The sequence below is a fragment of the Lycorma delicatula genome, chromosome 4 (assembly GCF_047948215.1).
Source record: "Lycorma delicatula isolate Av1 chromosome 4, ASM4794821v1, whole genome shotgun sequence".
NCBI classification, from domain to species: Eukaryota; Metazoa; Arthropoda; class Insecta; order Hemiptera; family Fulgoridae; genus Lycorma; species Lycorma delicatula.
The window spans coordinates 102,837,566-102,853,713 of record NC_134458.1 but is presented as its reverse complement, the minus strand read 5'-3'; the positions used below and the strand labels follow the sequence as shown (position 1 = coordinate 102,853,713).

General features: G+C 29.6%; 1 protein-coding gene across 5 annotated transcripts in view; it reads right to left on the bottom strand.

Annotated features, from left to right (window-relative positions):
* The window catches only part of Rab26 (RAS oncogene family member Rab26), a 483,609-nt gene that overhangs the window by 345,717 nt on the left and 121,744 nt on the right, over window positions 1-16,148 (bottom strand). For 3 of the 5 annotated variants that reach the window (XM_075363858.1, XM_075363853.1, XM_075363857.1), the window contains exon 2: window positions 8,358-8,543. In XM_075363858.1, coding sequence (XP_075219973.1) covers window positions 8,358-8,540 — 183 coding nt within the window. In that variant the 5' untranslated portion in view covers window positions 8,541-8,543. Of the gene's footprint in view, window positions 1-596; window positions 715-8,357; window positions 8,544-8,908; window positions 8,968-16,148 lie in introns of those variants that run through there. The other 2 variants (XM_075363859.1, XM_075363855.1) reach the window with 2 other exon arrangements.

The following is a 16,148-nucleotide window of genomic DNA, read 5'->3' as shown; positions in this document are numbered from 1 at the left end:
AAAAGGCTGCTGGCAGAAGATACAAAAGGCGACAAAACCTGAGTCTTGATCAAAGTAAGAAAACTGATGCAGAAAACAATATAAAAAGATCATTGTATATATCTGAGGTTTTCTGTAATATCTTTTGTTAGTTAACCTTAAGGCTTTACAAATAAGTCTTCTAACCAATTTCTGTAAAACTTTTGCATGAAAATACTTTGAATATCAGAATCACATCAGGGGTCACCTTTACTACATGAAGTTATTCACTTTTTTTTTTGTTAAAAAATTATAAATGTACCTAATACATGTATAATTTTTTCCTCTATAAGTACGGGGTAGAAAAATGTTCAATAAGTTACTTTGAAAAAACAGTACAGGAGTACCAGAAGAAATTGCATCTGGTAAAATGTATGGATTGAATATGCATCAAAAAAACATAAAAAGTCGAATTAATAATTTTCAGTTTTTTTTTTTAATATCTGGTTACAGTAAGAGCAAAATGTAATCAAAGCCACAAATACACGATAAACCTCTATTCAACCAAAAGTGTAGCAATACGTTTTCAAAACTACAAAATAATGTAGTAATAAAATACTTCGGTAATCTAAACAAACCTCAAAAATTCAATGATAACACGTAAATCCACGAATAATAAGTTCTCTACTTTGTACCTGGTACAAAATACAGACTATTTCGGTAACCTACAATATCGTAAATTTGGAGCTAAAATATCAGCTGTTAGTCGGATAGCACTGATCATGCGCTGCGTCAGTTATGCTGAATCCATGCACGCAATGTTGCAAAATGAGTTGTACTCACGGGGCAATGCGGCAATGCAAGATGGCTGTCACTGTGTTGTGGTAGGGGTAATGTTTGTTATTGTGTATGTCAAGAATATCTGTGTTGTGCCGGTAATTCTAACCTTCAAAATTATAAATATACGGTTCAAGGATGACTGCTTTTTTATTTTAGTTTACGTATTTCTTAGTTATATACATTTCGTAATGTCCTAGACAAACATCAAGAAAACGTTTTAACATTATAAACACTGTTTTAATATTTATACTGCCATAAATAGATTTAATTATCTAATTCTGTTAATTCCTAAATGTTTCTAAAATTTAGAAACTGGTAACAGAAGTACTTAATAATTCTCTTAAATATTTAGCCAGAGCGCCCACCAAAACGACGCGGGAATTTATCGTATAACTAGCACCTTCCTCATTTGCATATTATTTTCCCATGCGGATGCACTGGAAAAATATAATTTTTTATATTTATTAGTAAATTTGCCAATACAACATCTACAGAAGAAGAAGACGAGGATAAGGGCATTATAAAACAGGTCTACTACACAATGAATAATACAAGATAATAAATCACTCCGGTGTGCTTTAAGAATATTGTATCATTACATTATTGTTGACGTTTGTCAGAACAATTCCCATCTCGATTTTATGGGCACTTAATCTATGCTTAAATTTTCAATTCATTTGAATTATTTTTTTATTTTAACATCTTATTTGCAATGAATTATTAGTGCATATTTTGAGGGTATGTTTTTGTATTTTTCTGAGAAGTTGCATCCTGTTTGTTCTTTGTAAAGCCTAATAGAAGTTAAAACAGTGAAGTGTACAAAATAATAGTTAAATCAAATTAAAATTTTTATTTCTTTTTTTGAAAAAGTGTGTTTTGCTTTATTAGTGGTCCCAAACAAAATGTTGTAGGCTATTTTTTTTTTTAATTTTTGAAATGTTTTTCTGTTTTATGAATTCCAATTATACCAAATCCAGTTTCACAAACCACCTTTTGAAACAGAATCATGCAGATACAAACATCAATAATGTTATAGTGCTGCATTTCATTTTTTAATAAAGAAAAAAAATTAGGCACACTTGAACAACCCATTTAAATTCTAAATAGACAAACAATAAATAGTATAAATACTTTGAATGTAACATGCATTCATAAATAGTAAAGTTCCTTCTAAACTTAACCATGAAACATATTTCGTAATGCTCACAGTTACAGTCTACCACTTTTAAAAACACAAGCTAGCTCAGATGAAGGTGTGTTTTGTAATAAATTTCCCCTTAAAATACTCTTTCTCCATAAAGTATTCTGCAGTAAACTTAAAAATTCCAAAGTACTTTTTTAAAAGTGATTATAAAATTTAAAATGAAAATTTTAATTATATAGGTATAGAAACTGAATTCTGCATTAAACTATTACTCCAACTAAAGAAGTGAAACATGAAAATCCTTAACACCTCCATTAACCAACAGATTTAAAATAAGTGGTTTTAATTAATGATGAGTACACACTTTTCTGTTTGTTTATCTGATATGAGTGGGCTTTAGCCTGTAACCTTAAACCATCTTATTGACCTTGAAAGGCTGAGAATTATAAAATAATTATATTTGTAGTTTGTTTATCTTAGTGGGTATATAATATTAATTTCCCATTCTCAGTTTCTGCCCTGTTTTATTTAAATAATTAACTACTATAAAAGATATTTCTGAAAAATCATATTTCATAAAAATATATATAATCACATCCACATTTTTTTATAGTAAGATACCTAATTTCAGCTTTGTATAAAAAAAACTTGCAATAAATTACATAACTTTCCCAGCACACTGAAAAATGAAAAATTTCTTTATTTTGGCGGCTCACTGCCCAATGGAAGCATTCAGGTGAAATTAATTTATAATCCCTAAGTGGTGTAAATAAATTAAAAAAGGACTTTTTAAATTTTAAAAAAATTACAAGATACAGCCATAATTCTAAATATATAAAGTTGTAATTTTCTAGGAAGGGAATGAAAAATTTTGGCTAATTTTTTTTCAACAAATACTAAAGTGTAAGGGTTATCAAAAAAATTAAGATTTTATATTTTAAATACGAGTAACTTGCAAGATTGATTTAAATTTAAAATAAATAATTTTTTTTCTAAATTAAAAAAAATATGTTCTAGTACAGAACACTGGAGTAGGTTGGGCAAAAAATGTTTATAGTAGTCTGAAACCCATACAGAAGTTTTGCAAATTTTGCATTATACCTTTTCTGAAGCAAAAAAATAAAAACAATGTTTTTAGATTTTTTGACTGATCTATATACTTTCCTTTTATATCTATATCAGCATATATTGCTATAGCTGGAAAAGTAAATCCATGCTTGCATTTTAAAGTAATAAAATTATTCAGGAGTGTTAGCATATAACTATTAGACATAAACTTATAGTACATTTGTTCTTTGGAGACTTTTGTCAACAAAAGTTACATTTTTGATTAAAACATTGAGTTACTTATATTTTGTTTTTATATTTTTAAATTAGATGATTCTTCAGCAACCACTTTAACCACAACACCCTCTTGAGACATTAATGAATGATCCTACATGTGAGATATTTTTACCCATATCATTATTATTTAATTTATATATATCTTGTCTCGTTAAGTAATCTGATGTCTTATTTTCTTTATATTACTGTGATCTTTAATTTTTTTATTTAACATGTATTAAAAAAAAATAACAAAAACTTTTTATTTTATGCTTTGAATGTAATGTATTCTCATACTCATTAGATATTTTAAGATGAAAAATGTACTTAAAAACATTTACTCGGTCACTTAAGTAAAATGAACTAATGTACTGCTACTACAATGTCTCTACATATAATTAAACTACTTTTGGTCTATTTATTTTTACTTTCCCAGCTATACAGTATATTATAGATTATACTATGCAATATACTGCTGTGCAAGGGAAAGTATGCTAATTAAGTTAAATTTTGCATTTCAGGATTTTAACATATCTTGATTGTTAAACATTGACCACCCCCTCTAACCAAAAAACATAATTTTATGTTTTTCGACCATTCTCAACCAGATCATGTACATGATTGGTCTTATAAGTTTCTTTGATTTCATTGATCTTGTTCCATACCTCATCATAGGAATGTGTCTATTAAGTGGGGCTAGGAAATTGCACCACGCTAGACATTTACTATCTTTATATGTCCTTCTAGCCTTCAAGCCTCCTTTTTGTATTTGACAGAGGTTTCCTCATTCTGATGCTGTTTGTATCTGTTAAAAGCATTCTTTGATGCCTGCATCGCTATTTGCATTCATTGTTCCACCAGAGAATACATTTCTTACCATTGAATCCAGACGTTTTGGGTATACAGAGTTCAGCAGCATGTATCACAAGATCCGCAAAGTTCTTAACGTATTCATTTGTTTGAGCCCCATCACATGTCAAATATAAATCTCCAACATCTTCAGTAACCAGTTCTTTAAATATATCCTAGTTAGCTTGCTGCAATAGCCACCTAGGGTTCCCTCTTCTTGGAATACCGGTTACACTGCAGTGTTTGATCGTAATTCAATGGGGAAGTGGTTACTGCCATATAGCTCCTTAAGGACTCCCCATTTGTAGAGGTGGGCTGAGGAAACATCCCAAATGGTTAGATCAATGGCAATAAAAGTCCCATATGAGCTGTTGAGATGTGTATATGAGCCCAGGTTAAGAAAAACAAGACCTGGCCTCTCAAGGAATCTTTACACTAACTTGCCCCTAGCGTCCAACTTATTACAGACCCAGCTGATGCTGTGAGCATTGCCTAACTACATGTATCAGTTCCTCTACAGTAAACTCCCAACTGCTGGGGAGATAGATATTACATACTGTAAATGTTCCAGAAACAAGCATCAAAGTCACAGCTACAGCTTCAAGGCTAGTATGCAGATGAATTTCTTTATAGGCCAGTTGATCACTAATGAAGATGGCTACACCACTGCTGGCGTAGGAGACATCCAACCTGTTTTTGAGAACAACATTGTAACCTTTCAGAACTACATAGTGATTATCCTTATAATTAGTCTTGCAGGCATATCAGAGTCGACTGATTAGAAACGGTAAATTTTCTGTCTGGGAGTGGAGTCCATTGATATTCCATTGTAGGATTGGTTCACGGAAATGGTGAATTCTGTCTGTATATAAGAAATTTTCTGCAAGGGTGACTAAACACTAATATCAGTGAGTGGGCTATTGTCGAGAGGTAACCCAGCGGTGCTGTCACTACAATCCTCATCAGACATGGTTGTGCTTCAGCAGCTTCAATTGACTCAGTAGTTGAGACATGATGCACCAATTTATTTATTACATGCATGAACCTATTTTTAATACTACTTTCAGGCATGTTTCTTGTAGCATATGTATCAGTTCCATCATATTAGATGTGTAATCTTGTGATAACTCTAGTACTACCGAGTTACCCCTGCAGTGTTCCAGGAAGCTTTTGAAGTCCTACATAATTCTGGACATAAGGGTTATCCTTGGCTTGCAGGATCTCTACTAGGGGTTCCAGGCCCGCGATAAGCCTGTCATCATCCTTTTTTGGCTTCTTGAATCTTGTTTTGCTGACAGGTCTCTGGCTAGATAGATCGTTCGGCACCCCTACTACATTCCCAATTTCTCTCTGATGATCGTCTATGCTAGAATTGGTGGATAGCACCCTCTTCTGCACCTTACTCTGTGCATCCAGAAGTTGCCAAAGGCTCTGAAATCTGACGGTCTATATTCCTTGGAGATGTTCCTAGGCTGCACAGGTTTTCCTCATGCAGGTTGCAATTTTTCACTATATGCCCTGATTGTTTACAGAGAAATCAGGATTTAGCATCAGCCGAGAGATATATCCAGTACTGTGAGTCATCGTAGGATAAGTCCATGGTGCTTGGTAACTTTATAAGATCTTCAGAGTGTACGTATACCTGGCAACGAAGACTCAGGACATGTTCGTAGCCTGGTTCTGGGACAACGCGCAGGGAGGTAATAGCCAACCCAAGGCAGATGTCAGAATGCTTTCTTCCTCTAATACCTCATTCTGGATAACTGGGCACACATTAGACAGGACTACTCTTTTGAATTTCAACTTTTTTGTTGAATGTCAACAAAGGGCAAATCTCCGGTAGATGGTTCCCAACATTAACTTTATTGTGCTTATCGCTAATTGTGATTTAATAAGATCACTATTCACCAGGTAGATACACACCCGGTTCATAGAGATCTTAGATGCATACAAGATATTCTTGGGAGTAACCAGTTTACCAATGGCCACAATACATGCACTAATCGGAATATCTCTATGGCATCCAGTACGATGGCTTGAGTTTTACTAGGGTAAGTTAATTTCTGGGCTACGGTGGTCTAACTTCTGGTCTCTTTGTCTGCCCAGTAAGACGGGTGTCATTCTCTGAATGGTCAGCTTCATTCAACGGTTCACCATAATTACTCCAGATTGTCTGAAGTTCGTTTCTGTCAGTTGTCTTCTCACATACATTTTTAAAAATCTTTTCTTGGTCGGTCACACTCATAACTATTTTCCTGTACTCAGAGGAATCAGCACAGTCGAGATATTTGTTTATGATGATCAGCTGGGCCAAATGTTGAAACAGTTGGACTTAGAAGGTTATGTGGGTTTATTTAGTTTCATTATCCCATTATAGAATATTAATGCCCCAGTGGGCTATTTTAAATATTATCTAGTACTTACCAGCCCCAAGCCCAATTTGAACACAAATAAAATCCCTTACTGAAGTCGCAAATAAAAAATATATAGAAAACAGGTCATTTAAATTGTGCAATTAACACGTCAGCTCTTTTCATTATTTATTGACATCTGCTTGACTATAAATATTCAAATTATTAATTATCTGATTTTATTTTATAATTAGTTTTAGAAACAATTTTATTTATTTATTAATTATGTGAACAAAAACATCCTTATATCCTATTACAATCATTTCTATTTATTTATTAATACCAAAGTAAGAACATGCTTACACCCTATTACAATCACCTAAATGATATATGAAGTTGTTAGCATATGAAAAAAATGCCAAGCCTGATGGAAATTCAAACCCAGGAACTTCTGGATGTCACTCTGCTATGGAGATTGGAATAATTTTTAAAATATTCTTTTGAAAAATTAATGAAAGTTTCTTGTATAATTTAAAGAAGCTGTTATTTTTTTGTTCTTTTCAACATAGTAAGTGTATTAATTAATTATTTATTAATTTTTTTGCTGTAATTGATGTTTATATTAAAACCACAATGTTTATTTGCTAAGTATTTTATTAAATTAAATTTTTCATATAGCTTAACATTATCATCTACATTCTACATAATCTAGAGGTTTATTTATAATGCATACACACATCAATTTATTTTTTGAAAGTTTGGGCATATTAATTTATTAATAATTGTTGTTACTGTTAAATGTTGATTTTCAATAGATTTCCAATTTTAATTTATTATCTTTATGAAAGTGAAAGATGTTTTTTATCTTTAAAATGTTTTCAACACTTTCATGAAAAAATAAATAAATGCAAAAATAAATCGGACATGTTACTGAATAAACACATAAACACATTGTTAAACGCTTTTCTTATTAGAACTAGTTAATATTAAATATAAACAAAGTTTTTTGTTGTATATAGTTTTAGTTAAGATTGATTTGTTTGCATTATTTTTATTGAGTACTTTTTGTATTAATTCCACTGTAAGTGGATGTTTGTGTACATATCCTTAATGTCATAAGAAACAAGAACATCATTATGGTTTATCTATGTTTTAACTTTTTGACAAATTCTATACAAAGAAGTACAGAAAATTACTGCTTACAAAGAAGCTTGAACATGAGGAATATGAAAACAAAAATTTGTAGCATTTGAAAACTGCCATGCCAGACCAGAATTTGAACCCAGGAATTCTAAATGAAAGGTTTGATATGCTACCATTCCACCAGAGAGTGGCTAAGTTTTTAAGCTTTATTAACTTTTTCAAATCATTACAAATGTATAAATTTTATAAAAAGATCTATTCATATAACCTAATACCTCATTTAAGATCAAATAACAAAGTTTTCTTTAAACAAATTTAAAATTCCCAAGAATTTGGGAGCTGATAAGATATTTATTTTTCATTATTTTTTATAATATTGACTTCTGAAAAAGTACAATTTCTAGAAAATATATTTAATGGAACTAACAAAAAAAAAAAGAAATTGACATGAAAAACTAATTTCAGCAAATTAATTAATTATATTCTACTAATAGTATGCTACGCTATTCATCAGTTTACTTTAAAACTCTCCTTAAATATTTTAATTTTATGATGAGTTTTGTAACTATTTATTGTAAATTGTGTTTTAGTTAATGATACTAACTCAAGGATTGGTAATCTGAGTCAAAACTGAAATGCAACATAAAACAACTGTTAAATAGTAAATTTGCTAATAGGCTATCATAATAAAATATAATTTTAATAAAATAAAACTTTGTTATAAAAACCAACTTTTATTTTATAAATACCTTGTGAGCTATGTCAGTTTCCAATTCACTAACAGGTCTTAGTAGGTCAGCGGGAGGTTTATAATCTCGATATCCAGTAGGTGAAGGAGTTGTACCTCCAGATGTCTGACTGGGAGCTTGAAGTGACTGTGTTTCCTGTGGTGACTCAAATACATCATCACTCATGCTGTCATCTGTTGCCATTACCTGGTATTAAACAGAAAATTTCACTTTTAAAAATAGTTATTATATTACTCAAAAATTATTAATTTTTATGCTGAAAGTATAATGTGCTGAATATGGTCATTTTAACGATTAACCTATCTACCCATACCCGACATTATGAGAAAAATTCATAATTATGGACCAGCCTCAATGAAATACTTATTAAAAGAAAATATTTATCTATAGATCTGGTAAATCAAGAGCAAATTGAAATAATGTATCTACATATATATATATATATATGATTTTTCTTAAGTCAATTCTTTTAAGAATCATATTCCTCTGTACAGTATATAAATATAAAGAACTTGATCAACCTAAGTACAGAATAATAGGATCACACTTACCTTACTTTATCATATATACAAAAACATTTTCGCAAATTTCTCGCATCTTCAGTTGTAAAATCTGCCTTTTTAAATTGTTCACGTCAAATTACATATTACACATAAACATTATCAAGAGTAATAAAAATCTTTTTTCTTTTTTGTAAAATGCAATAAAAACTTTGTTAAAATTTTTTAAATATAAATTATAAAAATCAATAATTTAAAGTTAAAAATTGAAATTAAAATTAAATATTCTTTAGCATTTAAAATCAAAAATTAAAAGTTAAAAATGAAAAATTACATATATAGAAATATGATGTTAATTGATAAAATATTAAAATTAAAAAATAATTAAATAATAAATAAATAGGTTAAAATAGAATAAATATATGTGTACTCTGGCTAGCCAATGTTACATTACTGTACAGATTTGAAATAGACTGAATTACACATAACAATGTCTGAAAAAGTGCTGCCATCTACTGCAGTTTTTATGATCGTGTTAACCTCACACTCTGTTTGTAGGTTGATCAAATTAAATCTACTTTTATATTTATATATACAAAATTTCTCTAAAATGTCTAAACCCTAATTACTTGTATTCATATTATATTTTTTGATTTTTAATATTTTCAAATTTGTGTGAATGTTAGATATTGAATGTTTATTATTAATAAGGTGGTCAGAAACATTAGAGTAACCCAGTTTTCTATTTTCTATTATCTAAAATGTTCAGAAAATCTAGTTTTGAAAGATCTAGTAGTTTTTCCTACATAAATATGGTCACGATCATTACATTTTGATTTTAAATGTTAAAGAATATTTAATTTAAATTTTTAACTTTAAATTATTGATTTTTATAATTTATATTTTAAAAAATTTTAACAAAGTTTTTATTGCATTTTACAAAAAAGAGAAAAGATTTTTATTACTCTTGATAATGTTTACATGTAATATGGATTTGACGTGATTAATTTAAAAAAGGGGATTTTACAACTGAGGATGCAAGAAATTCGCAAAAACGTTTTTATGTTAAAGTAAGGTAAGTCTCATCCTACTTTATTTATTGTTATGTACTTACGTTGATTAAGTTCTTTAAATATATATTTTTTTTTTTTCTTTTTCAGCACATTTTAAGAATTAAGGAAAAATGAACAAAGTAATTCAACGCATTTTGATTTTCTTGATGAATATGCTGGCATGATGTAACAACAGCAGGGATCGTCAGATAAGCAATGGCTATTGTGCAGGAGAAAGCAGTGTGCGTACTATGGTTTCATAAAAGGAGATATGTTGTTATAGTAAAAACGTTTTTGTTTAGAGTATGTGTATGATAATTTTCCTAATTAAGACTTTATTAAAAGTATTAATAGTTTAAGGATACAGGTAGTGGTACACAAAAAGATGCTGGCTGACCTCTTGTCTCCAAGGAAGTTGTGGATAGAGTAAGAAAAACGTTTCAGAGAAGCCCAGTAAATCGACTTGTCATGTGAATTGACAATTGTGAGGGTTCTACACAAACACCTAAAACTTCATGCATAAAATTCAGTCAGTGCATGCAATTGAAGATGATGATAAACCTTGCCGTGGACATTCTTGATAGTGTGAATGAAGATAATGTGTTTTTATTAAAAGCAATCTTCTTTGATGAAGCTACCTTCCATGTTTCTGATCATGTTAATAGACATAATTATCAGATGTGGTAGTGAGGACCCTCATGCCATCAGATAAACACAACATGATAGCCCAATGATTAATGTATGCATTGACTGCTTATTAAGTGATCGGACCATTCTTCTTAATTGAACCAACAGTTACTAGCACTAGTTAACTAAATGTATTACAGGAGTATTCAGTACCACAAATTGAACATCGGCAACCAAATGTTTACTTCCTACAAGATGGCACACCACCACACTGGGGTTCACATGTTAGAAACTACCTACATGAACAATTTTTCCTCATTGTTGGATTGGCTGTGATAGAGCAATCTCCAGGTGCCACCTTGATCCCTTGACATTATGGCATTCAATATCTTTCTTTGGGGGTTTGTCAAGGTCAGAGTGTTTGCAAAAAAGAATGTCAACATCCATGAACTAAAAAGAAGAATCGATGGTATAATTAATGGAATAATACCAGATATTCTTTGTATGTGTGGTGTGAAACTGAATACTGTCTAGATATTATATGGGCCGTAAAAGGTGCTCATGTGGAGGAACTTGTTTGAAGATAATAAGTGCTGTAAACAAAACTATCTGAAATGCCTGTCAACAATAAACCATGCACGTAAGCACAGTTCTTTGTTATTTTTTGTTTGCGCTGAATAATTTATGATCATCCTATGCGTGAGTGTGTGCACGTGCAGGTGTATGTGTATAATTTACATTATATATGTAAATAAAAATCAAATATCTTACTAGCATCTGTACATTTCAGTTTCCCTTTATATAAATCCAACAAAGGATAAAGTTATCGTAGAATAAAAAAATACTATTATATTACTGCAAATTTACATTCATTAGCAGATTAAGAGAAGAGCTTCATCTTTATCAAATTAAGTTCTTTATTTGTATTTTATCCAGTTATCCTATTGCAACTTCATCTAATGTTTTATTTATCATTGCAGTGCTTAATTTTAAACACAATGGTTTGCACTAATATTGATAACAATGTTGCCAATTAATTTAACCAGTAATCTTATGTTTAGCCATTGAGGCAAGTTGATTGATTTTTATAGTTTTTATAAATCTACCTACCATGATTTCTTCACCAGTAATATAATTTGTATATTTAATATATAAATATCAATACATAAAAAATTGATGTAAAATTACATAAAATTTTGCAAAGATAAGAATACACATCTTTGCAAACTCGATAAAAATCAGCCTATACAGTCAAAAAAAATATTGTACATCAGAAACTCAATAAATTTGTCTGTATAAATACTCAATAAATAAACACATTTTACATCTAAAGTGGATATAACTCTATATCACAATGAATCGCTTAATTAGCATTTTGCAACAAGGGTTAAAAAGCCAATCACACACATAATATATGCTTGAAAAACATTTCATTTAGATAAAATTACTGCAGATAGCAGAAAAGCCACAAAATTGTGAATTCTAAGTTAACTAAAATGTGTTTTAGAGAATATTCCATTTTATACAGAGAAAATACCCTAACCATTTTGCTACCTAAAACTCCCAAATGAATTTTTACTAAAATATTTATGATGCTAATGGAGTTTGATATCTCACTTTGAAGTTCATATTGTTTAGACTCTTTCTGACTGCCCACCAGGTTGGTCTAGTGGTTAACTTGTCATCACAAATCAGCTGATTTTGAAGTCGAGAGTTCTAAGATTTAAGTCCTAGTAAAGGCATTTATTTTTATACAGATTTGAATACTAGATCATAGATACCAGTGTCCTTGGTGGTTGGGTTTCAATTAACTATCTCAGGGATGGTCGACCTGAGATTGTACATTTACATTTGACGATTCATTTACATTCATACATATCATCCTCATTCATCCTCTGAAGTAATACCTTATGGTGGTTCTGGAGGCTAACCAGAAAAAAAGACTCTTTCTGACTTACACATTTACCACACAAGTGATAAATTTTTTAAAAACTTTACCTGAGTCTTAAGCTATCATTCACTGAAATTAAATTTTACCAGTATCAGAATACTTATTCTAAGAAGTGTTTGGGTAAGTTTGTTTGTTTGTTCATTTTCCAGTCCTGCTAATGATAGACCATCCTTAATTAATATGCATTCTTTCACCTTATCCTTGATCCCTCCCTACATTCCTGGGGTTTCTGTTGAGTTTTGACAAGACTCCTTAGGATCTGTTTATGCAGATACTTCATCCTTGATTTATTGTGTATGGCTTGATAGGGATGGCTATGCCTACATACATCTCTTGTAACTTAATATCCAATCCAGTGTCTGTATTAAAAACCCAATACAAATCAGACCTTCTCATCATTCTTAATATAAAGAAGCTTGCTATACGTTTGTCCATTAACTGTTTTATTAGCTGGAATACCTGGTTTTACCTGATTGGTGGATAAGTAACATGGTACTTTGTGTAAGAAGGATGAAGAATATTTTAAGCTTTCAATTTTGAATTAATGGACACTAGAAACCAGGAATGGCAAGGATTACTGAAACCTCTTAGACAACAATATATTTGAATATTTTTTCAAAAGGTAGAACACATTTAAAAAATCACAATTGGATTTTTGCAGTATTTAAACTTGTCAATTGGAAGGGCTATAGACATTAACATGTTTGAAAAGCAAGAAGGTGTGAACCTCTTCTTCTCCTCTGTGACTTAATTTTTTTTAAAGGAACACATTTTTTCAAAAAAAATTTCAATATGACAATACTTGTTAATGTAGGGCGTCAAGGATAAGGGATCTGTGGGGAGCTAGGGAGCTTATTCTCACCTCCTACATATTATTTTTTATTATTTTCTGAAAATTTTCTAAAATAATAGGGCTGATTGATCTGCAATAACTATTCTACCAGTAGACAAACCAGATGGATCATTTTCTAAAGAAAAAATGAATTTTGAAAAACAAAGTTGATTCCAGTATTTCAATTTTTTATGGGAATAAATCATGTTGATCAGAGGATTGATAGAAATTAATATTGCTTAAACTCCACAGGTCTTTAAACAAACAAAAATAGACAAAATAAAATTATTCAGAGAAGGATACTAAGAAAGATATTTGGACCAAGGAAAGGAGATGAAGGTTGGAAAATACGGAAGAACAATGAATGCTACCTCAAAACAGAGAGACTTATAGATATAAAAATGATATACACATATAGAAAATGAAGAGCACTAGCCTTCTATGGACAGTTAACAAGAATAAGCCCTAGCTGACTACCAAATTTGTCACTTTTGATAAATATAAGGAGACAAAATTAATGTCAGATGGTTCAAACAAATGAAAGATTTCAGAATTGCAGGTATAAGACATACAGACACAGAGAACAGAGACATATTAGGAAAGAAGGTACACGACTAATAAGAAATCCAGAAAGGAAACAGAGACTGTAGTAATAAGAAATGGTCACAAAGAGAAAAAAGTAACAAAGTCTGAAAACAATGGAGAATTGGAAAAATAGGAGATAGACCAGAATAACTATTGAACATGGTTCTATTTCTATACTGACCGGCGATGATCCAAAAAGATAATATAATGTAATCAAAATTTTGTAGTGTACAAAAAATGCAATGTCTGATCAGGATTTGAACTCAGGAAATTCTGGATGAAAGATTAGCTGAGACATTACCACTACACTAGGGAAGTAATTTAGTGTTTTAACAAATGGCCTTTTTATTTTGCGTTATGCAAAATATCTAACCTATTGATATTATTATTATTAGTACTAGTTTTAATTTCAAATTTTCTCATATTTAGAAAATATTTTTGTAATAATTATTAATTCTTTTTTTTTGAATTAAAATTATGAAATTCTAATCGTTATATGAACATGCAGCAAAATAAATTAGTAAAATTACACAAAAAATAATGAAATTATGTAATGTAAATATAAATTATGAAACGTGCAAAACATTAACATAAAATCAAGAATTATTATTTAGCTCCTATTTATTGCAGATTATCTACTTTTATACTGTTTTTGAATGTTATGCGTATATAATGCAGTATTTTACATTTTATAAATAAACTCACATTTTTTCAAACCAATTAATAGTAATATGTTACTGGTTTTATAGTTATAATAAAAAGAGTAAATGGAATTTAATATTCTATTATTGCAGAGTTGCATGTTAAAATATTTTTAAACAGCATGACAGAAAATCATTGGGGAATATAGTTTATCTGCAACTAGTGTGAGGGGAAATATAATATATTGGTATTTTTTTACTAAAGAGCAAGCTTTTATAACCTTAAAAATCTTGCCTATAACCTTGTAAAGATTTATTACAAAACAAAAGCCGTATTATTCACTTAATTCCCATACAAACATATTAAAAAGTATTTGTATTTTATACGTAATTTTACTTCTTTACTTTAAATACAACAATATGAAAGTCTGTTACTCTTAAAATATGTTGGGTTGCAGTAATTAATCAGAAAATAAGTAGGATGATCCTAACCTAACTACAAATATTTTTTTATTTTTATACATTTTATTCAAAACTGTAAAAATAAAATATACGCAAATCCAAAAGTGAACAATTTAAAATAACTTAAAAAGACTACTGCCAACCAACTTTAATAAAAACAGGGTAAATTAAACAGGTAATTTTAATTTAATTTAGATAGGTAAACGCATATTTTAACTACATATGCCTTCTTGAATACTTACATTTTTATTCCAACTATTTGACTTCATTGATGATGAAGTTTAGTTGATAGGTTTGATGAGTATCAAGGTTAATAATTATTTTAATGAGATTACAATTTAGATGTACGAATAGTACATAGCAAATTTGTTCTTAACACGCAAGATATCTAATTCAGAGTTGATGTTTCATTTTTTACAATATAGGATGAATTGGTTAGTTGCCATAATTTAATTTCAATTGGAATCATATTTTAAGGATTTATAAATAAAGTGCAAGTTTTAAAAAGTGGAAATAAAGCTGCTTTATTCATAAAAGTTGTACTTTGGAGTAGTCTGCTTAGTAATTTTTTTACCAAAGTATTACATATGGTGATAACATGTTTTTGATCTTAAAACAGTCACTTATTGATGTAGAGCTCAAGATATTTTGCAATTATTAATTTTGTTTTTTATTAGCTTACACCCAGTCTAATAGGTATGCCATAAAAAAATTAATGAAAATTTAAATAATCTTAAAAATTATAAAATCACTATTTAAAATATTTAAATCAAATTATTAAGCTATGACTTTGTCTTTTTTTTATTTTTATTAGCATTAATCTAAAATAGTATTTTAAAGAATTTTAGTGATTCAATTTAAATTCCTTTTTTTTTTAATTTTTTTTTACTTATATGCTGATTAATAATATTAAATAATAATGTTTTTTTTTTTAAAAATAAATATATTTCATTCTTAAGTATGACAAAAATATATTTATTAACATTTTTTAAACATTTGTCATGCGTAGTATTGTGGAATCATATAATATGTACATTAATTGATCCACAAAAAACCAGCATTAGTAATACAAAACCAGTACTATATCACAAACCCACCGGGTTGGTCTAGTGGTTAACGCGTCTTCCCAAATCAGCTGATT